Source organism: Coccinella septempunctata, chromosome 4, assembly GCF_907165205.1.
Source record: "Coccinella septempunctata chromosome 4, icCocSept1.1, whole genome shotgun sequence".
NCBI classification, from domain to species: domain Eukaryota; kingdom Metazoa; phylum Arthropoda; class Insecta; order Coleoptera; family Coccinellidae; genus Coccinella; species Coccinella septempunctata.
Genome location: NC_058192.1, coordinates 2,791,481 through 2,815,532, shown reverse-complemented (window position 1 = coordinate 2,815,532; position 24,052 = coordinate 2,791,481). Strand labels below are relative to the sequence as shown.

General features: G+C 35.8%; 5 protein-coding genes across 7 annotated transcripts in view; 2 read left to right on the top strand and 3 right to left on the bottom strand.

Annotated features, from left to right (window-relative positions):
* Positions 1 to 291: 291 nt before the first annotated feature.
* LOC123311976 (protein FAM13A) lies at positions 292 to 7,253 on the bottom strand. 2 transcript variants are annotated; one of them, XM_044896120.1, is made up of 5 exons: positions 7,057 to 7,253; positions 5,484 to 5,694; positions 3,624 to 4,775; positions 2,176 to 2,391; positions 292 to 1,275 (listed from the first exon to the last, which is right to left on the bottom strand). In XM_044896120.1, exons 3-5 carry the CDS (start codon positions 4,755 to 4,757, stop codon positions 898 to 900), a joined length of 1,728 nt encoding a protein of 575 aa, XP_044752055.1. In that variant the 5' UTR covers positions 4,758 to 4,775; positions 5,484 to 5,694; positions 7,057 to 7,253; the 3' UTR covers positions 292 to 897. The 2 variants fall into 2 exon arrangements, with proteins under 2 accessions (XP_044752055.1, XP_044752056.1); XM_044896121.1 differs by having other exon boundaries at positions 7,112 to 7,245.
* Positions 7,254 to 8,034: 781 nt separating this feature from the next.
* Positions 8,035 to 10,634, bottom strand: LOC123312010 (zinc finger Y-chromosomal protein-like). The gene is made up of 3 exons (XM_044896180.1): positions 10,329 to 10,634; positions 10,121 to 10,184; positions 8,035 to 10,011 (listed from the first exon to the last, which is right to left on the bottom strand). Exons 1-3 carry the CDS (start codon positions 10,474 to 10,476, stop codon positions 8,283 to 8,285), a joined length of 1,941 nt encoding a protein of 646 aa, XP_044752115.1. The 5' UTR covers positions 10,477 to 10,634; the 3' UTR covers positions 8,035 to 8,282.
* A 228-nt stretch (positions 10,635 to 10,862) lies between these two features.
* On the top strand, positions 10,863 to 12,955 carry LOC123311479 (dolichyl-diphosphooligosaccharide--protein glycosyltransferase subunit 2). Its single transcript, XM_044895492.1, has 3 exons — positions 10,863 to 11,017; positions 11,075 to 11,397; positions 11,453 to 12,955. Exons 1-3 carry the CDS (start codon positions 10,996 to 10,998, stop codon positions 12,941 to 12,943), a joined length of 1,836 nt encoding a protein of 611 aa, XP_044751427.1. The 5' UTR covers positions 10,863 to 10,995; the 3' UTR covers positions 12,944 to 12,955.
* A 253-nt stretch (positions 12,956 to 13,208) lies between these two features.
* LOC123311480 (pre-mRNA-splicing factor SPF27) lies at positions 13,209 to 14,173 on the bottom strand. The gene is made up of 2 exons (XM_044895493.1): positions 13,980 to 14,173; positions 13,209 to 13,866 (listed from the first exon to the last, which is right to left on the bottom strand). Exons 1-2 carry the CDS (start codon positions 14,052 to 14,054, stop codon positions 13,267 to 13,269), a joined length of 675 nt encoding a protein of 224 aa, XP_044751428.1. The 5' UTR covers positions 14,055 to 14,173; the 3' UTR covers positions 13,209 to 13,266.
* Positions 14,174 to 15,369: 1,196 nt separating this feature from the next.
* The window catches only part of LOC123312586, a 78,401-nt gene continuing 69,718 nt past the window's right edge, over positions 15,370 to 24,052 (top strand). For both annotated transcript variants that reach the window (XM_044897092.1, XM_044897091.1), the window contains exon 1: positions 15,370 to 15,482. The gene's annotated coding sequence lies outside the window, so the exon portion shown is untranslated. The remainder of the gene's footprint in view (positions 15,483 to 24,052) is intronic.

The following is a 24,052-nucleotide window of genomic DNA, read 5'->3' as shown; positions in this document are numbered from 1 at the left end:
AGATAGCGACTGAAAAGCCCTCTGGTTACACTCTGTGCAAGAATATTGAAATTCGAACCATTTACTGCTTTTTATACCCATTCGTATTCGACCCTCAATAAATAAAAAAAATAGCGAAAAAGTGAATCAAGTTGAATGGTTGAATGTATTTCTGTTAGGGGAGATTATACTAATGGTGAGTTTATGCAGGATTACTAAGAACTAATACCTGAGATTGGTCCCTTCCTTAGGTATTTAGTTCTTAGTAACTCTGCATAAAGTTGCCATAAGTTGAAGGTTAGAAAACATACGAAAAATTTTATATTTTATTATTGCACACAATCATTATTACAATAGTACATAGAAGAGTAAAAAAGGAGCAAGAATGAGCTTTCACAAAAAGATTAACCTAAGGTGATCTTTTCCGATATAAATTTCTTCTTTACCAAAACTCAAAGTCAATAAAATTCTCAGGAAATCTCCTCAATTTCCAATCTCTTTAACCGTAATTAAAATTCTCAAAAGTTCTTAAAAATATTCGAAACTTCATATAAAAATTGACCAAATATCAACAATATTAAAGCATATATTTCACATAATCGGAGTACAACAGTTCGGAATCAAATTTTTCCGTCGATATTCATCATCAGATTCAATATGAATCCATGTATCAACTTTTGAATCATTCGACTCGATAAAACATGAAGACATCTAAACAGATGTAACCAGAAGATGAAGTATTTCTGCACTGCTCTTTGGTTTCTTCTTATATAGCAGGAAGCAGTGCTTCAAAAATATATTCTGCTGATTTCATCCCGTCATTCTCCTCGATAAGCTACATAAATGTGTGACTACATCGAAACTACATAATAAAATAATTAACTTTTGTGTTATCAACAGCTATGTAGGAAAGAAAAATTAGTTCTGCTTGGAAATCAATGCGTCTAAGAGTCTTATTTTTGATTTCACCGTTTTGTAGTTTCTATAAAGTTGCTGAATTTGTTGCTTATCTTCTTTTTGTACCATTTTACCGGTTTTCTGTTGGACTGATAATTCGTATTCTTTTATAGTCCTCTTCAAGACCTTCTTCTCCTCTGTCGCCAATTTCATTTGTTGTCGCAATTCTTCCTGGTCCATAGCATGCAAGTTCTCATTGATGGAAACATCGGTATCGCTGTCTGTCACTGCAGCTGACGTTTTTTCTGCAACCGCTTCAGTTGTTTTGGGGGTATCTGCTACAAAATGGGCTGTTTCGTCTTCGTGTATAGTCTCTAGATCATTAATAACAGACGTTCCCTGAAAGAGACATTTTTGTTAGGGTGAAATTTTGTTTTGGAAACAGGGTACAAGCGGAAAATCATTTTCGAGTTTTTCATTGGATCAAGGACTGAGATATACGTGTGTGAGTATTATATGACATTACAGTGAATTAGTTGTTCTGTAGTAAGAAGTATGTATTTTTTGTATCAAGTATATTTTCTTCGTAATACTTATTCATTTTATATTCTATTCATTTTCTTGTTTTTTATTATTTTCTGATTTCTTGAACTAGCGAAACTGTTCTTTTCGACCGTCCATTACCAGTTACACAAAATCTATAATTTTAGGAGAGAATCTACTGACTCTGATGACGAGTTGCTAGAAACATCTAACTATATCGAGGTGGCTTACGTTTAGTCAATTGTCTTGGGAGGAATTTTGTGATGAACTTCCAAAATTTCATGTCACTCACACCTGCCGTTATCTTCATTTCACATTTCACTGACCTAGTGCACCAGGTCATAACGTGAACTGTCATCTTACGAGGAAAATTCCTCGCATACTGAAAGAAAATACGAATAGTGAAATGTATTTGGTATGGAAATCTGATCTCCGGTCTGGTCAACGAAAAATTTGTTTCTGTTCATCAAGCTTCTCATTTGCTAACACGACACATAGCACGAGGCCAAATATACCCCTTATAAAGTGCCCAGACATGGTGATTTCGTTGTCTTAGAAATATTTGTACTAGTCAACCCTCTCACGCCAATTTCTTCAAGGTGGAACTAGAAGCATGCTTCAAATTCACCCATAATATTGCCACAAAAGATCAAGTTGCAAAAATTACTTCATCTCCGTATGTAACTTCTCACTAAGTAGGTACAGTTAATTCGAGAAAATTGGTGGGGAGTAGAAAGACATGTTGAATTTACTCACCAATGCTGCCTTGGCCACGAGTCTCTTGAGATTTCTGTATCTATCATACAAGGGTCGTACTAGATCACGATCTTCTTTATTGATAGGTCTTCCGTAAACGTTTTCCAAATGGAGAAGGGCCTTCTGCACAGCCACTTTCTCTTCCGAAAGCTGTTCCTGCGTCATCTCCTCAATCTTACAGGTTCTGCTACCAAATTCCCTCTTCGTTTCAAGTTTCTACAAAAAAATCTCTTTAACTCCTCCTTTCAATTTCAGATCGGAAGGTTTTATTGATTACTAATCGTAATGCCACTCAACATCGCATTTGGAGATTACGTTCAGAAACTATTCATTTTGCTAATTTCATATATGAAGCATACAAGACATCAAAAGTGTAAGATATATGTTACGAAAAGAGGCACTGGACATAAGCTGATTTTTTTGGTGATAGATTGGTTTTTTGCGAATAGAAAAAACCAAATTTCATTCATCTACTGCGAACAGTTCTGATCTTATGATTTTTTCCGCGAAGGACCAAATTTCCGATTTTCCATCGACCATAACTTGAAAACTAATCCTTCCAGCAAAATTCTGTTTGCATATTCTTAATCTACACCCTCGATTTAGTGAACACTCCACTTTTGGTAGAAATCGGGGAGATCGAAAATTTTTCAAATTTTCCATACATACGCATGGAAAAATTGCGATTTTTTGAAAAAAAATTTTTGGTCTCCGATCGAAATCAAATTTATATTGTACACTAATTCGAGGGCGTAGAACACGAATATGCAAATAGATATTTTTTTTTTAATTTATTTTTCAAGTTATGGTCGATAGAAAATCGGAAATTTTGTACCTTCGCGGAAAAAATCATAAAAACTAAAATATTCACGGTAGATGGATAAAATGTGGTTTTTTCTATTCGTGAAGAACCAATCTATGACCAAAAAAATCAGCTTATATCCAGTGCCTCTTTCCTGTCTGCTACAGCTCCTCAAATTTGACCAATTTTTTCTCCAATTTTTCCACTAAAAGTGTTTTTTCTTCCAAAGTACTGACCCTAGAACAAATCTAATTGCATATTCGTAATCTACGCCCTTGATTGAGTGAATACTCCAATTTTGGTGGGAATCGGGGAGATCGAAAATTTTTCAAATTTTCCATACATGGAAAAATTGCGATTTTTTTGAAAAAAATTTTTGGTCTCCGATCAAAACCAAATTTATACTGTACACTAATATGAGGGCGTAGAACACGAATATGCAAACAGATATTTTTTAAAAACTTTCTTTTTCAAGTTATGGTCGATAGAAAATCGGAAATTATCATCTGATCAGTGAAGAGCTGCTTTAATTTTGTTATACCATGCCTACAGTGGGAACCATAAAGAATACGATGCAGAGTAGAAAAGTAGATTGGAAAAGGGAACCTATCCCTAAAATATCTCATTATTCGGAAACTAAACTCACCAGCTCAATATCCTTCATGATTTCCTGAAGACATTTCTCTTTACCATCGATGGAATCCCCGTCATTCATAAATTTAGAACCAGACTCTTGAAGCAACTTAAACTCCTTCTTCAATTTGGTCAGATCCATGTAATGCTTCTTCATTCCAGCATCGCACATCTTGTCGAAATGGCTCGGCTTGAATCCATGCTTCAGTTGAAAATCCCCCTCGAATTTCTTTATTTTCTTCTTGACGGCACTCAACTGCTTGCTGATCTTCTGCATCTTCTCCTCGGCTGGACTGATCACCTTCCTACCATTATTATACACGCATACGTCCGGATCCAGATATATACAGTGTGTCGCGATTATGGAATTTCTAGGGGAGGACAACAAACGATTTGGTACCACCGATAAACTTGGAGAAGTATCGTTGTTCATTCGATTGGAACACGATGGAAGTGGCTCAGAATCGTCAACTTGTTGATGGAGGGTCGATAGATCGAACGAAGTCGATGAGGGAGGCCTGTGAGGACTTGGAGATCTCTCCTTTTTAGCCTTTGGGGCGGTAACTTCAATATGTTCGCTTATTTGAAGATTGACGCTGCAAACTTCGTGTTGCGTATGTTTATCGTCTACTTTGTACCTCGTTTTGGAAAAACTTTTTCCTTTTGGTCTCTTAGAGAAAGACTTCTTGCACTTGAGTGTGAGGGGTTTCGCGAATCTCTCGTGAGATCTGCGTTTTTCATGTTCACATTCATCTACAACTAAAGATACATTGTTTTCTATTACATCTATGTTTTCTTTCGAAGACTGGTTTCTTTTATTTTTAATGTTACGGATGTGTAAATCTTCACTGCTAGATACTCGACGTATAATACTATCTTTTTCTGATTGCCTTCTCGAGTGTGGCCTCTCCTCGGAGTTGGACCTGATTACTTTCCTTTCCTGACATAAGGAACTGATGCTTTCTTGTCTCTCTTTCCTCTTCCGCGCCTTGCATGCTACTTTAGCTTCTTCAGTGGTGGTGATCTGTTCATTCCTGTTCAACCAAGAATGGAGCAATATGTTTTTTGCCTTCAATTTTTTATCCTTCTGTTCCTTCTTTACAAACGATTCCTTTTTGGTGTCTTCTTTTTTAACGGGGCCCTTCATTTTGCATCGTATTTTACACTGAAAGCAAAGTTCGCCAATGAATAAAAATTAAAAGAGAAATATTTCGTGAAAATATTCCCCAAAAACGATTCATAATCCAAAATTTAAACTGGGGATGACTACAATAGAAGTTTTCAAACTGAACTGTTAAAGATAAAAGGAGGAATTTAGGAAGAATTGCATTCGAATGGCTATCTATATTGGGCTAATGACTTGTTCAAATTGGAATGAACCAAGAACGTTGATACAATGCTATCGGCAAGTGCATGAATCATCAAGGAACATGCCTGAACAACGTCAAATATGCCTTATTCGCCTAAAAATAAACAAGAATACAAGAAATTGACATTCCAAATATCATTAAGTAAGCTGATGTTCGAATATTAATCTATAACTTCTCAATAATTTTGGATAAATTACTTAGTAAGAATTTTCATTGTCTGTTGCTATTAGGATTTTGACAAACGATTTATTTATGGAGAAATGGTTGTCAAATTTAATAATCACTTAAACTTCCAAAGGAAAAGAAACAGGGATATTTCCAGGGTTCTAGGGTAGCATAATTTATTTGAAGAGGGACACAATAATGATACGCGAATAAAGACTTCATAGCTTTTTTTTCTCGAAACATTGTATGCTCAAGATAATATCTTCATCTAGTATACCATCAGTGAACAGTGGGGCGCTAATGACATCAAGACAATGTCAGCACCAAGGGATACTTACTAACAGTTCTAGAGCGAAGGTTACAAGGCAGTTGAATGTAAAAAAACGGAAGGAAATGTTGAAACCGATTATTTCATATCTCTGTCTCGGCACATTGTAACTATGGCTGCTTCAGGAAGTGGGTTGTGACCAGCCGCAATTTCAGCATGAAAGTGTCAATTCAACTCCCTTTCTGGTCGTTGAGGGTGCTTAGGGATTATTCTCTTCTTTCCTGCAAAACAACTATCATAACTGTTCCGTTCATTATCCGGCTACTTATGTAATTCGATATAGGTAGATAAGCTTTATCGTTCATGAGTAGTTGCAACGGATTAAAGAATTCGTATTGAAATAGTCGAAGATCCAGATTAAAAGTTCTTGAACCCCTGGTGATGAATGCTTTATTCGATGCTGATGATGATATATGAGGCTTTTTGCCGAAGAAAAACTACAATTCAAATTATCCTAAGAAATCTAATTCTCAAATATACAATATTTGTTGTGAAGAATAATATAATTTTATTTTTGGGACTTCTCGTCCGTTTTATTTCATACGTTGCCGAGGATTTCAAATTTAAATTTAGCTCAAATTTGGCGCCTTCGCCATTTTGCAACTACAGCATCAAGCTATATGCCAATGAGATGAAGGATTCCTCTTGCAAAGTTTAGACTCGAATGCATGCTAACGCGAAATATTGTGAAAAATATGAAATTTCTATAGGATTAGAACCGCTTATTCAAGAATAGAATGTAGAAATACAAGAACAGAACGAACTGAAAACGAACCAGCAAAAAAAAAATTCAATCAAATTTGTAGAACCAAACAAGAGGAAAAAGCATAAAAATATGCACTGCAAGCTTAAATTCTTTCATTCATTTAACTGAAATATTTCAAAGATCTTTCATCAAGTGCTGATTAATTAAGATCTGAAATTGAATCAAGAATGGACACTAGGTACAGTATGTTAGGAATTCATAATTTCTATAGCGGCTCGAGGAAATCGATACCATTAGAATAAATAAAATCTAGAATCCTCCACTTGAAATGAATTTCTATGATAATAAACAACATTTTCGAATAAATCATTTAAAATTCATTTATTTAAAAAACTATCCTTTTCTATTCGTTTCAGTAACGACAGTAACTAGCGAGTGAATTTGTTTCTCGCACATAAAAACAATCGATTAAAAACTGTTGCTAAGTGATGAAGGTCTATTCAGAAGTGGAAAAAAAATCGAATGCACATTTTCGTGACTTAAGAATATTTTTTTATATTGCCTTTGCGTCCAAGGACATTACACAATATTTTTTTCATTTAATTTCGTCTAACTATAATTCACGACTCGCTTATGATGTCAACAATACGAATGCTGTCGAAATGCAATTTTGAAGAGGAATATTTCCACATTCCTTTCAAAAGTCCAGTCATAACCTAGTGCAACATCCGAACAACGACCTCGTCAACAGAAATAGAACCGAGAAATCGCATTCTCCTTCTTCACATTCTTCTCGTATAACTCCTGACCGTCCCAAGCATATTACGATGAAAATAAACGAAAATAAGCGCCTACGAATAGCAGCAAGAAAATATACCTTCTCATGGGTTATAACACCTTCAGTTCTCACAAGGAATCACAAGGATATTTACCAAATTTTACAGATATCACGTTCCGACACGATTTCAAAACGGATCGATATGCAGGATAATTGTTTTCAACAAAACACGGCGTAGAAGCGTAGAAAATTGAAGCCGGTGGATGCGCCGCGATGCGCAGTTCCCGTTTTGATCCTTGTTTTCCCGGACTGATGTAAGCTGTGGGAAGAGGAGCGCAAAGGACGTTACTCCATTTCCCGCTGTGGTGACATAATATAATGGTTGCATCACACTAGTTCTATGGGACGCAGGTGCGGAAGACTGAAATGGGTTCACAAGGGAGACCGACGTTAATCTATTTTTTTTAAATAGAATAGATTTGTAAGGAAGTTAAGAGGTCCGATAGTGGACTGATGTGACCATATGGTAGAAAAACCAATAGTTTTATTCAGTTCAAAATTTGCAATATGTAATTTCGCTTTTCTGACTTGAACGGTTTTCCATCGATAGTTTCTTCTGAAAGTTTAATTCTGGCAACACTGTTACTGAAACAAGCTTCAGATGATTTAGGAATGAGACAATTGTGTATGAAGGGTTGCGATCCTCAACATATTGAATCCCAAGCTTGTTGCCATGTATAACGTTTTTTAAACAATCTACTGCAATCTAATTTTCGAGATTTTGAGAAAATTTTTTCTTTTGATAATCTGGTCGTCACAGCCCAAGTCAGCACAGTACTGAAGGGATTTTCGCGAGAATTCGAACGTCACCACTCAGTATCTGAATAGCACAATTTATTTCACCAGTTAAATCCCAGATTTTCGAAAATACTGGGATAGTCCATCTTATACAGTTTCTGATGTATCTTGAGAAACATATGGAAAAATTTCCATTTTTTTTTGAAGTGCTGGTCCAACTTCATACACTACATTTCATATTCGAATAAAGCTGAGGGATTTCCATTAAATAACTATACGTCTGGCAAATTAATATTTATTAAATATTTGAAATTCAGAAACATCAAAATATCAATTTTCTCCAATATCTTCAAAAAAGGTATATATACAGATAATTTTTTCAGATTAAGAACTGTAGGAAAAAAAATATCTTCCTTATATATTTTTCCTACACCCCTTAATTCAAAACAATATACTTTCGCAAATTAAGCCATAACTATATACATATCGATACAGTTTTTACAAATAGAGCAGTAGTTTCAATCTTATCATTGAAAAGCATCTAGATCGTCCTCATAAAGGTCATCTGGTGGATATGTCACATCACCTGTATCATCTTCTACATATAGATTGAAATTCTGCTGGTGTTCCTCACCATGCTTCAACATATGCTTGTACAAACAGAGCCTCAATCTCGTAGAATAAGAACATAAAGAGCATTCCAACAATTTCTTATCAGAGTTTTGATTTTCTAATTTTGTCGGGCTCCTTTTCCTCTTTTCCGAATCAATTCCCCAATGAACGGACATGTGACGTGTCAAATCACCCTGTCGTATCCACCTGGTACCGCAGATGTCGCACAAATGGGGCTTCAAATGCTCTATATCAATTTTGTGCACTTTCAAATGATCCAAGTAGAGATATCTCGATGTTGTGTGGAACGTACATTCTGGACAACGATTGTCATCCCCACGTTTGTTGTGACTTATTGTTTTGTGAATCTTGGCATCCCTCTCCATGATACTTTTGAAATTACACTGGGGAAACTGACAGCAATAAAATGTTTCCAATTCCCCATTTCTCTCATAATCTTCATCGTTTTCTATTCTACATAGCTCAACAGAATAGCCTTCATCATCACAAGGTTCCTCTTTGACCTGTTTCACCACCATGTCATCATCTGATAGATTCATATCAACTGATTCATTATTATTAGAATGTGATGCTTCCATGTGTCCTTCCAGAAGCTTTGGGGACAAAAATCCAGATCCGCACAATGAACAGAGGAAAAAATGCTCAGGAACCTTAGAATGAATATTGCAATGCTTCTCTATCAACACTTGGGACACCGTTTTGTAAGAACACAGCCCACACTTTTTAACTATAATTTCTCTAGAGTGCCGATTCTTCATATGACTAGTTAAGTGATTTCCCCTCCTGGATTCGTAGGAGCAAAAGTCACACTTGAATAATAAGACCTCTTCGTCGGTTTTATGCTTAACAATAACGTGTTGTCTTAAATCAGTTTTCCTCTTCGACTTGAAGGGGCAGAATGAGCATTGGAACATCTCAATTTCGTATTCGTTGCGGTGGACAACCATGTGCTGCTTGAAGTTGTTGTATTTAGCAGTTCTGTAAGAGCACTCAGGACACTGGTACTTGTTTGGATCTGGACCATTTTTGTATTTCAGAAGGTGCCTCCTTCTGGCTGACATAGTTTTGAACACTATCAAGCATACAGGACACCTTGTACTTCTTGAACTTCCATGCATGAGAATATGTTTTTTGAAACTTGTTTGATTAGTTGCAGAAAAATCACAGACTTCACACTCGAATCTTGTTTTCTCTGGTTTATAATGAACTTCGGTGTGCTGACTCACATTTGTGAGTTTCTTGGAAGAGTAATCACAAAGATTACATTGAAAGCGATCTCTGTCAAAGGAACATCTGTGCTCATCCATATGATCTGTCAGTTCAGTCTTTCGAGACATTTCTTTCCTACATATACTGCAGTAAATTCCATCTGGTTTAGAATGAATAGCCATATGTCGTCTATAGTGACTCTTTTGATAAGATTCATATCCACATATGTCACATGTGTGCTTTCTCCTCTTATTGGATTCTAAAGTAGAGGGTCGACCTCGTTTACGTTTTCTAGATGGATTATTCTCTTCATGTTCAATATACTCATGAAAATATTCTTTTTCTGAATATTCCTCTGAATGTTGAGGCAGTAGATATTCACCAAATTCATGAACGGGATCATCAATCATTTCCCTGGAAGTAACACAGATCAGTTTATAGATAGTGATATTTGAATTTCTGTATGACAGAAGTGGTGTTCCTAAAATTTTTATTGTAATTCAAAAAATGTCAATATACTTACACTTTGATGTTATCCAGAAGTAATGTTTCTCTGGAAATACCATCCTCGTTCGATATCGTATCATCTGTAAAAAAATTTATTTGTCAGAGCTCTCAAAATATCAGCAAATAGTTCTGAATTCATTTTTGAAGGTAGGTAAATGGGACATGTCTATAGACAGTTAAAAACAAATCTTTGATGCTTTCAACAAACCTAACTCAAGTCATACCTTCTATCGTTTCGAAGTCTTCATCTTTATTTGAAATTTCAACTTTTATACAATTAAGCGAACTTGCATCAACTTCACTTTCTGTTCCATCTTCATTAACAATTATAACTTTGATAACTTCCTTCTCGTCTTCAGAGTTTTTATTCATTTTTAGAAATCAAACAGCTTTTGAAATTTTAAATGATAAATAGATGGACTTTTGAATTGACCATTCAAAAAACAACGAAGATCTTCTAATTCTCCACGAAATGGTTGCTTGCAAATGAAGAAACGGCCAGAAAAACACAGACTGCAATATGGCGGTTTAGCGTCGCTTGTGATGCTCTCATAGAAAGAAAAAGATAAATACTGTTGTAAGTGAACCATAGACTGCAAGGGTTGTTCGAACCGAAGAATGAAAAATTTCCTGTTGCTAACAAATTCTAGACAACTGTTTCAAAATAGAGAGTAGAGCCTCCCTCAAAAATCTGTATATTTTTTCATGAAGCATTCACCGCCTCAATGAAAAATACTCGTCTTCAAAAATCATGTCCAGCCACATTTTAACAGAAAGTTTTCATTGCAACAGTTGGTAACACTGCTGATACAATACGTGTCATGTCAATTTTGACTCGTCAACTAGAAATGAAAGAGTAGTTATTAAAGCCGGTCCTTTTCTCATTAAAATATGTATTCTCACATTCTGATAGGTAATTTACTTATGAAAAATAGGTGGATAATTCTGAAATGAAAATGTCTTTTTTCAGGAACACTTATACTAGCATATTTCACCTTAAATGTTAACGGTAGTGTTAAAGGTTATATCAGTTCTACAGACACCAAAAAATTCCTATCAGTTCTATCCAAATCTCTATCTGAAGATAGTACAGATATTGCTGCAATTTACTATGGAGCTGTAGGGTACAAATTATTAAACTCTAAAGTAGATACCCAACTCATTAAAAAAAGTTGTGATAGTCTCCGGAGTAATCTCAAAGGGGATGAAAATCCTGAAATTATATTTCAAGCATACTGTGCTTGGAAAGATTTGAACTGTCCCGGTAAAATTCAAAAAGAAGAAACTCTTAAGGTAATTTGGAGTTTTGTTACAAGTTCATTTAACTGAGGTGATATTTATATTTCAGTATCTACGTAATGTTGTTATTAATGAAAAATCATCACCATCAGACATAAGATTTGCATCAGAGGCTTTGAAAGTGATTGGTGAAACTCTTCCTAATCCTGCTAAAGTATCAGAATTATTGCTGTCTAAATTGAAAGAAGATGATACTTTGATCACTTTAGGACATGCAATTCATACTTCTTCGTTACTGGGAAATCATGGTAAATTTGCAATAGATAGAGCAGAAGATGTTGTTGTTCAATTAGATGAAGTTAATGGAAAATTGCTCCAATGGGAAGGAGGTTTGAGTACAACTTCCCTTCTTCTGACTGGGTTATTAAAATTACCAGGATTAAAACCTCTGACACAAGTCCAAGCAGATAAGATTTCCAACTATTTACTCACAAGAAAAACCGTTCAAACTGCCAAAGGCATTGTTGCCTTATTAGAAGCAATTAAAGCTTTAACAACAAGTTCTGTTTCTCCTGTGAGTATAGGAATTATAGGAAAATCCTCTGTTTCTATTGACAAGCCAGAATTGAAAGTGAGGGTGTCGAATTTACTTGGACAACCCATCAAGCCAATCCCAGGTCCAATAGTTGCAATATCAGCTACAAGGGTGGTGGACGATGTGGTTGTTCTTTCTAAACAACCACTTACTGCTGGTTCAGGACCTACTGAGTTCATCCTTCCTCTTCGTTTAGATCCAGATCACTATCAAGTCGTTTTGAACACTGGGGATAATACGGAAAGCTTTAATATTAGGGTAATAGGAACTGTAAGCCTGAAATCTTTTGAAATAGGTCTAGGGGATCTTGATGGTACAGGAGCTCCACGTTTTTCAAAACTCGATTATCCAAACAGATTGTCCAATGCACTTCAAGCTGATTCAAGCCATTTGCTCCTTGCTAAATTTTCACTCTCCCGATCAATTCATCAAGCTTTCTTGAGACTGCATTCGGCCAAAAAAGAGATTACTTTCATAGCTGAGCAAGATAATAATAAAGTTTATAAAGTAGAGATAAATTTAAATGCTGAATTGACATATTCTGGAACTTTCGATATTGAACTAATATTAGGAGATCCAGTTATGAGTAACCCCATGACTTGGAATGTGGGTAAAATTGATATTAACTTAGGAAGGAATGATCCTGATGTGAAAAGCGTTAGGGGACCGAAGCCTGAAATAAAACATTTATTCAGGCAAGCTGAAAAGCGACCATCCACAACTGTTTCTTTATTATTTTCAATCCTAACAGCAGCTCCCCTTCTGTTGCTGTTGATTTTGTGGATGAAAATTGGTATCAATATCAAGAATTTTTCAGTTGTGTCTTTACCTTTCCACCTTGGATTTGGTTCAATATTATGCCTCTTTTTATGTTTTTGGCTTAAATTGGACATGTTTACTACCTGTGCTTGGTTGATACCTCTAGGAGCTTTCACCTTCTTATCTGGACATAAAGTTCTGAGTAAATTGGCTAGTAGTAATAAGAAGTCTGATAAGAAAGATTAAACTTGTTGTTTAATGTTCCTTAAGTTGTTTTTAGTTAATGTATTTTTGTACTGTCACAATTGAATGAGTGTCATTCATGTTCATGTATGATTTGTTTCAAAATAAATGAAACAACAGATGCCCTTAATTTCTTAAGTATCCTAAAAATTTCCCACACATTTGAAATATTGACTAGTATCAGCATATTATTTGGAGGAAAAACATTTTGATGAAAATTGTTTATGTGGGTATTTAACATACACAGTGGATAATGTAATGAAAAAAATTTTTCAGTAAATATTAGCATTTTTATTTTTCATCTTACTTTCCAAATCACCTATCAATCAGATGGGCTTCAACATGTTTTCCATATCTTTGTCTTCTGCCAACATTAATTCTGGTTTTTGCTTTATCTTATTTATATATTCTTCAATCATACAGCAAGCTTGTTCAATACTGTAATTTTTAGAGACTAATTGTACCCACTTCGCTTCCAAATCTTTCAATTGTTCACCCACTTTTGTTTGACTAGACTTCCTCTGCCAGTTCAGTTCTTGTAAGGACTGTCGTAGAGCCACCACCTTAGCAGTAGTTATCTTTTCCGTATCGGTTACAGTTTGCAGAAACCTTTGCCATGTTGGACAAAAATATTCTATCATCAAATTCAAATTCATTATTCGCACTCCTTGATGCCTCAGTTGGGCTTCAGAGTTATCCACACATTCTTGCCAAGCGCTGATTTCGTTCACCTTACCACTTGGCGGAGGCGGCAGTTCATAACGTTTCATAGAGAAATGTTCCATAGGGCTCCTGTTTTGTAGCCTTTCGAATTCATTGCGCATCATTTGAGTCTCGAAAGATGATATATTTAGGGGTGGTAGATGTTCTAAGTAATTTTTCGTGGGTCTGTACCTTCTACATTCTTCTTCAACCATAGCAAGGGCCTGAAATGAATCAAATTGTACGAAGAATAACTATAGCCTTTGAGAATCTCCAAACAATTTAGTTGGAGTTGCATAGTGTATCCATAAATCAAGAATTGAACTTGTCAACTTACGGCATCCCTAACTCCAGATTCATTGTATCCTTCGTCGATATAGGGTAAAGCATCAACAATTACTTCTCCTGCCATTGTTTGATGTTTGTCTACCAAAAATAATGAGAAGCTGAGCAGTGTAACTTTTTGTCTATTTATTTTCGTTCAAACTAACCAAAAAAACAGTAAACACACTCAAACGTCAAAGTAGTCTGAAAATAGGTTAGGTCTTGACCACAGAACACAAATTTAAATGCATAGATGACGTTTATTTCACAGTGAAGAAAAGAAATCGTTTAGAGTTCACTGTTATTACAAGAATGAGGGTTTTCCCCTAGAACATAGATAATAACCATCAGAGACAATCTGATAACCATTATCAATGATCCAGGGATACCCCGGATTGATTGAAAATGGTTGAATCTTTACAAAGCCCATTCGATTGAAAAACTTTCTTGTCTCTCGAAATATTTCCACGAAACGCAAGATTTCTGAGAAAAAACTTAAAATGTGACTGAATGTCCCCTGTGAAGGTGAGACTGTGAGACAAGTAGAATTCCATACGAATCTCGAAATAATGCGTTCAATGATATTTTTAGGTTTATCTCAAATATCTTGCATTTCAGGAAAAAATAGCATGATGCATGAAAATCTTCTGAATGGGCTTTTTGAAGGTTCACAAATTTCCACGTGTTCAATGTTTCGTGGTTTCAAAGACATTGGAGTCCAGTTAAAGGTGTTTTAAGGCAGTTTTTCGCCAAGATATGAGATTTCGCAAATCATAAAACGCCTGTGTACCAAATTCAGTCATTTTCGTATGACCGGATTCGGAGATCTATTTTTATAGACGAAATTCCAGGGGCTTTAGCTCTGAACAAGGCGGGCTCTCCTAATTTTATCTCGAGAATCTTGTACATCAAAGGATATTTCTTGGATTTAGATTTTCCTTGTGAAATCGTCTTCGTATTTTGTCGAAGAACCTCGAAAAATTCTATTTGCCGTTGAGTTTCAATCCTTTTTTTTTTCTCCAAAAAACTCTCTAATTATATCGACAAAAGTGAAAATATAGAAGGTGAACAACCGTGATCCCAAGTTGAAAATGAGCTCTGCCAACAGTCTGACGGTCGTTAAAGTGTTCCGGTTTGCAAAGGTAGCGATCGTATAGTAGAGGAAGATCGCTTGTATCTATTTCCAACCCATTAATATCTTTAATGACATTATTCCTCCATCTGGCAGAGAGGTACCCGGCCCCAGGGCCTCTAATCAGGTTCATCCTACCACAAGAGTCACGACAATTTCACTGTTGTGTTGTGGCCGCTGAAAGCCTTCCAGTCTACTCGAGCGAAGGAGTCTTTCTCGTCGACTTTGGATGAATTGAACATTTCGCGGTTTTTTCTTCTCAGTTGATTCGTTTTAACGTGAATGGTGCCGTGAAAAAGATCACCGGTTAGGTTTCCAGTGCAAAGTGAAATTGATATGTTCTCGGAGAGGCGCCAAACTGTGTTGGGATTCGGTTCTTTAAAGGTAATTGGTTTGTGTTCGTAACCTACTTGCTTCCTGGTTTCTGTTTCATCACTTCTATCTGTTACATGAGGGCAGGATTGTCTTTCTGGGTAAATATCAGCTGGCAACGACTGAATCAATGGATTTGATTTGAGTAATTCCTTTAAATGATGTTGCAATTTAAAATACTTATTGATCTGTCCAAGTTTATTCACACAAATAAATGTCTTTGATATACTAATTTATTTCAACTTACTGAATATGCATACACAAGCACAAAAATTACATTTCTTCTGGAGTAGTCCTGTGAGAAGCCAGTTCAACATGTTCGAATGCATATTATATCCATAAAGTAAGTCAAGATCAAGAAGATATCGGTGTGTTCTGTGATTATATCATCATCCCATACCATGACAACCAAAGTACCAAGCCTGCCTCCTTCATATACATTTTTTTATTATTATTAACACTAATTTCATCAGAGAGAACGCTCTTTTCTTCCAATTACTCTCCTAAGCATTCACAGGGGGTTTTCACGCAAGACAAATAATTACCAATTATAACCTACATTGAAAATAGATAGTAGTCCCCATATTTCTCTCCAAATAGCTCATCTGCTGCCTCATCACACTTTCTCGCGTGCTTTCTTCTATTTAATAGCTGTACCAATCATCATCTTTCACTTGAATCCAAACATAAAAATGCCTGGAGCGGTTACAAAACTGGAATCATCTAGCGTATGCTGTTTTTTCAAGAGATTGTGTAAAAACACATATAAATTTATAAACGTCTCAATACATCACTTCAATACTTCTTTTTTCCACTTTCCAATTGTAATTTTCCAATATTTCTTAGGTAGATCTACAGAAAAATGAGTTAATCTGATAACATCCTGTCTTTTATCCTGACAAAACTGGACCTAATCTTTTATTGTTCAAAATTCTCACGAATGTTATGTAAAAGCAGTGATTTAAGTTTCATTCAACTTCTCATTGTTTTAAACAATAATCGGAGAAAGTCAGTTTGTGAAAAATTTTCACTCTCGGGCTCATGAACAAGAACAGCTTCCATACTTAGATCAGAATATCTTTGAGGATGTGCATTAAGTCTCTGTACGCAGTTGTTTTCTGCTACCTCAGTTCTCAAGCTACCGTTGCCATCAAATGTCGAAAAAACAAATAACGCTAACCGTTCATCCCTTTAATTTATTTTTTGCTTATCGGGATAACACTTATCGCGTATTTCCTGTCTCCCCTTAAGTAAATATTGTTGTGTAATGGAGTAAATACTGACCTCAAGGCAGGTTGGATTGAATGAAGGAAAATAGCCGAAAAGTAGTTACAGTTACTTCATCTCTTTCTGGCAGGAAACGTTGTTTTTTTCAGGAATAAAAATAAACTTATCAGGATTCTTGAAGCTTTTCGGCAATGTTCCTGTTTTTGAACAAAAGGAAAGAATATAATTTATAATGGGGATGAATTTTGAAGAGTTTTACAATTTCGTGCTCCATCTGACGACATAATACATTTCACGAGTGAAAAAAACAACGAAACGCTCATGTACGAGTGAGATATTGGCGGAAATATAAGGTAGTCGAAATGACACAATTGTTCTCCATATCAGAGCCAGTATTTTATCTTCCCCAATAAATGCATTACCGGTTACAGTTTGTTGACCTCAGATAAGAGTAATTGTTTCTTTGAATAAGGGGAGTGAAACTCACCTTAAAAGATTAAGCAAGACGCCCAAAAGAATGAATATTTCAATCAGTTTGTATGCAGGTACCTACCAGAGTGAAATTATTTTCGAGGAAGACCAATAGTAAAGGAAATCAACAAACAAAATTTTGTAAATTTTGTGTATGACTCGAAGGAGTCCTTAATTGAATTTGATTAAACTTTTCCGATTTCTTCGTTGATGGAAAATTTTGCTTTCCTCCCGTATTTTTGGGATATTATGGAGATGCTGGGTCCATTTGTTATATGGGAATGGGGTAAAACTCAAGGAGGAAGAGAATTAGTCCGATAAATCTGAAATATATTCCATGAGAACAACACTTTTGCCTTGGGTCGAAAAAGGACACAAAATTATTTGTTTCCGTTTGTTATTATTGTAATTATTCGGTAACCAAGTCGGATACGTGGGAAATTAAATCTTAATTGGCTGAAATTCCTTGAATTTTTAGTTGAATTCCGAGGGTATAGTATACAGAATGATTCTTGTTGTTTACATTCATTTAGTCGTCACAATAGAAGAGTTATATCTCGAATTGAGATTCTTTGTTGAAATCTCATTTCACATATCAATTGTTGCTGCATTTTTGACAATAATATGAAATATAAGAAAGGAATCTAAGGAATACACAAAAATTCTAGCACAAATTTCATTCAAATGTCCCGTGGAATACATAGATAACTATAGACCGGTAGAAGAAAATAATTTTTGAAAACCTCTTCTTTCCTGACTATTTTTCGTCGTTGCAAAATAAACAAAGCAATAGTCCATTTTCATGTGGCACACTATAAGTGTATAAGCAGCTAGTAATAAAATGATTATTATGGCATAGGTACCTACAATCAGAGAATTCATAATGAAGTGAATGCATACATTTTAAATGAATTGATTTTACTGAATGTATCAGAATGATGCCGACCAGATGTTAATATCAAAGAGTATCAAGTTACTCTTTGTTAATATATTCTTGTTACAAGGACTCTAGCATAATGAAATATTAAGATGCAATAGTTATAGATGAAGTAATAATTGCAATTCTGACATCTGTTTTCACCTGACTAGAAGAAACTCGTTCTTATGTACCTACCTACAAGCTGGCAATAGAGAAGAAGTTTGCTGATATCTCGAGCACTCTAGCATATCATGAAGAATTTAATATTCCAATTGAAAATAAATGAGTATTTTCCTTTCAGATTGAACAATGTGTCAGTGGTCACTATTATTCCATTCTCTCAAAAATCACAGACTTACTCGAAATCTTCATCGTAACCTGTTTTCTATTAAAGAAAGACGAAAACTATCAATCTCATCAATTTAAGGATCTTCGTCATTTCATCTCGACGAAACGTGGTACGTTGAACTTCATCCTATGACTATATTTAGACGCCAAACAAACCAGTAGGTAGGTGACGCTGGTTCAAAAACACCTCCGGCTATGGAACACAGCGTGGAGAACCGTTAACAAGCATCTCTTTAAATGTTTTGCGACCAAGAAGATTCTGTGTCTTCTCGGACACACCGCATCCATTATTCGGTTACATCAGCCTTTCAGGTAGTCGATAGTAATGTGAATGGGCACTATTTTATTCGATCAGCGGAGGTATTCAATGGAAATAAGGACGAGATAAGTGAAACTGCAAGAGGGTCAGCTCAGTTTTGGTCTTTGGAATGGACATCATCATGTGGTGAAAACAAGGTGTGACGAAACATGAAGATCATGCCTATTTTCTTCTACACCGACTATTCTGAGTCTACACTTCTCGAAGTGTGTGAAAAAGTGGATCAGTTTTCAATTCGATAGTTTAAATGTTCTCTTCGTTCGTTTTTTTCATAAATAACCATGAAAGAACTGACAGAACTGATTTGTAATCTCAGGCCTGAATGCTGAACAGAGAAATTACTACTCTGTTTATAATAATCCAAAGTTGAAATGTGCAGTCCCTACAGCTCGCTTTTCAACCAGTTCACATTGAAAAACCAGAGAAACACAAGCCTGAATTTCCCCGAAGCTAAACGGAAGACGAAATGAATCATGACTCGTTCGTATCATATGACGCCAGATGAGTTCCATTTTCCAAAGCTTATCCCCCGACCCTTTTCCCATAATTGAAAACTGCATAGAAGCTCTAATTATGGCTGTGTGGTGCAAATTCAAATTAAGCTCCCTTAATGAGAGTCAGACTCTCGACTATTACCGTCTTAACCATCATGAACTCTGTGAACTTTTCCCAGGACAAGGATTAGTAGAGAACAGAAGTCCCATTTCAGCTGGCAGGAAATGTTGATGAGACTGGAGTCTGTTATTTGGACGTATTGCGAATGTTGTTGAACGAAGACGTTTCGAGGTCGTGTCTATTGTTCAGCTTGGGAATTTCTGAGGGTTTTCAATGATGATGATGGAATGCTGGTTGAAATTAGTTGCCCGATGGAAGATAAGGTTCGGAATTTCGCTCTAAACTTGGATGGAGTTTTTTAATGGGCTCTAAAAGTGGGAGATTGCAAACTTTCGAATATCTTCGTTATCTCCGATCGATTTAACGTGTCGATATTGTTCTTCGTTGACAACTTTCCCAGATCATTTGTGTTAACCGCTGTATTTGTTCGAAAATGAATGGAAACTATGTACTTCTTCATACCAGTGTATACTTACCCTCGCTTGATGTGTTCGCAAGTGAGTGGAACTCTTAGATTGACTCCATGGAGATGTTTTCCGACTGTGTGAGATGTTGAATAGCTCTTCTTGGGGCTGAAAGGCTGTCTTCTAACCGAAAGACTTAAAAAACGTCTCCTACTGGAGTTGTGCCACGTGGTCCACCACTTCTATTTGTTTTTAATCAAGAAAAAAGTAGAAATGAGGAATTAAGAACTCGTTTTTGAGAACTTTTCAACCCCCCACTAATTATCTGTCATTATTGTTTACCAAACCGAAAACTCGTAAAAGTTCTCGAGATAGACAGAGTCCATTCCAGGCCCTCCAAACTGTTTGAATTAATTCAACTCCTTGTTGGTCCGGAAAACGTGATAAGGTTCCCGAACAAGCAACCTATCCCGTAAAGGATGCTGCGGAACGTTTATCTTTATGGCCTTATCATTTGCCAGACTCCCTATGTAATGGAATTTAATCTTGGACTTGAAATTCTGAGGATAGACTGAACAATAACCTTAACCGAATAGGTACACCGCTGTGCCCTGGAAATCTATAACAGTAAGGTTATTTTGAGAGTGATGATTTTCGGGAGAAAAATATTTTTATCGTTTATGATAACGCAGGACCTCCTAGTGTTAGAGTTTTCCATGTTACACTTTTGAACTTTAGCAATGGTCTGGAGTCTCAAATATCGTATGTATACTCAGATTTCAGCAACCAGCATCATCAACCAGATATTTGTGAATTTATAGATACCAATTAGATTCTCTTAGAATTGATAGTAAATAATGGGAATACCAACAATGAATTGAATGAAAAATTAACCCCAGTTGATATTTCACAGAAGGTCACCCACAATAATTCATTGCAAGACGTTGCAACTACTCGAAATATAGAATCGTAAATTTATTCCTCATCTATTAGTTATAGTAAGAGGAAAACGTATTTCTAAGAGCAAAGGCAGCATCGTAATTGTCTTTTCCTAGTTTTATTGCACATAAAACCACAAAACACGTCTAGTTACAATGTTTTGTTGTTGTCGCAATCTATGAAATTGAATCAAGAACGGTTAATCATTCATAGCCATAATTTGAGCTGAAAAAATGTATGTAGGAACATTTCTGAAGAGTTGTTGAAATAGTTAACGATAATGGAATACAGATGATGATACTTTGAGCCTTCATATTACACCTGAAAGCATAGATTATTGAATGAAAATTGCATTGCCCAAACCGAATCGAAAATGTAAAGTGCAACTTCGATATTACATCGAACTTCCTATCAGAGTTAATCAATATATTTACAGAGCATTACGTTCTACTGCAAATTGCGGCCGTTGTATGTTCAAATCAGTTCAACGCCGTTTGAATACGAATTATATGCCCAAAATCAATATGCGTATACCGAAATATTGTTCGCTGATTTTTGGGATGATTTATTACGGAATAACGAATGTGGGAAATGAAAAATGGTGAATATCTAGACTTATGTTGATTTGATGCTGATGAAAGTTTTATCAGGGATAATATTTCAAATTTCATTCGACTGAAAATCAACATTTATCAAAATGATTCAATTTTGGTAGTTTCAACTAAGGGGCTAAATATTCACGTCACTGATGGGATCATCATGAAAAACTATAAGAGATTATCGATCTCTAAGTTGCAAAATGGCGAAGGGGCAACTTTTCACAGCAACTAATTCGTTAATCTGTTCGAATTTCTACTAGGTTTAGGGAGACTTTCAACATTCTCTCAATTTTTTTCCCTTATTCAAAACTAGAATTTCTCATGTTTTCAATTGAAAAATTTTCATATGAATCTTTTCATTCTTTTCTGATGAAAATAAGAAATAAGAAGTTATCCACTAAACGTACTCTGGTAGCTGATCAAAATGAACATCTTGAAACTAATATTCCTGGAATATCCCCTTGGTTAAAATAACTGTTGAAACTTATCAAGGGACATACTTCAGATTTTGCAGCTGAATGCTTCAGCTGGTTCTAGATTATTTTATATCAGCTACCCTAGACGTTGAGTTCAGAATGTGGGAATTTGCGACTAGGAAGAATTTCAGGTATTTCCCCTTGTTCGAATAAAACAGGAAACCTCACATAAGTGTTTCAGGAAGGTGGATGCAGACTTCGACTTCTTCCAAATTTTCATAAAGAATTTTGGGATTCAGTTGACTCAATGAAATAGTGATCTTCAAACAGTCAGAGTTCGAACTAGTTCGTCCTTTCGTAGACTCTATATCTGAGATCGATGATTTCAATTCCATTAGGAGCATGTTTGTGTGTACTCTGACGGTGATTTATCGATACGTCAACGTGATGGATGGGTGACGGTTGAGTGCGATACTTGCAATGTACAAGCATTTCGAACATCTGAATCAAGGCAGATTTGGCACATAGCACAGGACACGGGATTATCATCAAGATACCATTGACATGAAACTGAGTCTAATCGATGAACCATGTAATAAACTTTGATAGCTTGTTCAGGAGTTCATTAAAATTGAATAATTGGAAATACTGTACATGTGTTTTGATGGACAGAACACACCAGTTCTTGTCATCTCAAAATTCTTTTTTTCTGTTTTTCATAGCCTAACTGACTACGAATCTGGTTGACTCTGGTTATATTTGGGAGACAGGAAAAGTTACGAGATGGGAATCCCAATTCAGTATTGGAATAGATGACTGTAAAACATCAGCTAGGTGCAATGTTCCTCATAAATTCGTCCAGGCCACAATAAATCGCTCTTCCATGAAGGATTTGTGATGCTTGCTCCAGAATATAACATATTTAGGTAAACAGGTTTGTTTGTAATAAACTAATAATATGAATGGAAATCCAGTGTCGTAAACCGTGAATATGGAATCTCAAAGTTTCAAAGTGCTTACATAATTTCGTATCTTAACACTCCAGTACTCGCGCGGGGTACTACAATACCCCAGGCTCCACGTATTGCTTATGTATCTATCGGACGCGCGAGTACTGGAGTGTTAAGAGAAGAGGTATTTCACACGTGAAATATCAATTAATTTCTACTTGGGACACAAACGGTGATCGGTCAGTACGAAAATAGGGAAATACACACATTACCGACACTTCATCAATATAGAGTAGTGAACTTCCATAACGTAGCCAGAGTTCGTCACAATATTTCATCCTCCCAATCTACCAGGTGATTACATTCCCCTTTTTCATCCACCTTGAAATCGAATCTACGGATGGGCAAATACAGTTTAATCCGATTTCTGACGGATTTCAACTGGCTGTCAGTTATTTCAGATTTCAGATGGCTAATATTGCGATGCGATTTGGCTAATTGAATTGGTTGGTACAAATCCTATCAGCTTCGTTAATCAGAATTCTAATTGGTACGTCTAGACGTGAGGTAAACGCCAATAACGTTGGAGATTTGGACCCCAACTTGCATCATCTATCGTTGATTGAGAAAGGCTCAGCTTGATATAACGACAATCATATATTTTGATTTATTTGAATTACTGAAATATCAACCACAACTGAATCTTTTGAAACTCAAATTCTCAAAGTATTATTGATGATTTCAGGCTAAATAATGTAGAGATCGAACTTTTTCCAAGAGAGCTTGATGAACTTGTTCTTACCTTTTGATTCGAATCATTAAAAAAATAAGTGGTCCTGTTTTACAAGTGGAGTGATAAAGTGTAACAATTTTATGTTCGAAGGATTATGAGGTTGCACAGCTAACGGGTCGAAAAATTGAAACAAATTAATCCACGTGATAATCAGATCATAATTAGGAATAACATGGCTAATTTTGGGAATTACAAGGGCAGCGATGCGTGAAAGATTGTCAGTGAATATTCAGTTTGTTCTGAAGTGGAAATTCCTCACATATCCAAATTTCAAGAGAATCTATATATTCATAATGAAAGTTTTTGAGGGAGCATGCGATGGTTCACAGGTCACACTGGGTGCTCTAACCTCTACTATTCAATCAAATGAAACATTTACCAGCAATTTCGCTTGAACAATATGGTCGTGAAATCCAACCTCAATTAGCCAGGAGCGTTTAAAAGCTCAAATTTCGCAAATGATCCACTCAACAAGATGACGATAACGGAAAGATGAGCTTTAATCAAACCTATCGCGTTCACAATGAGACCTTAGTCTAGACAGAAATATAACGATTCCAAGTTACAGTTCAATAACTCCTT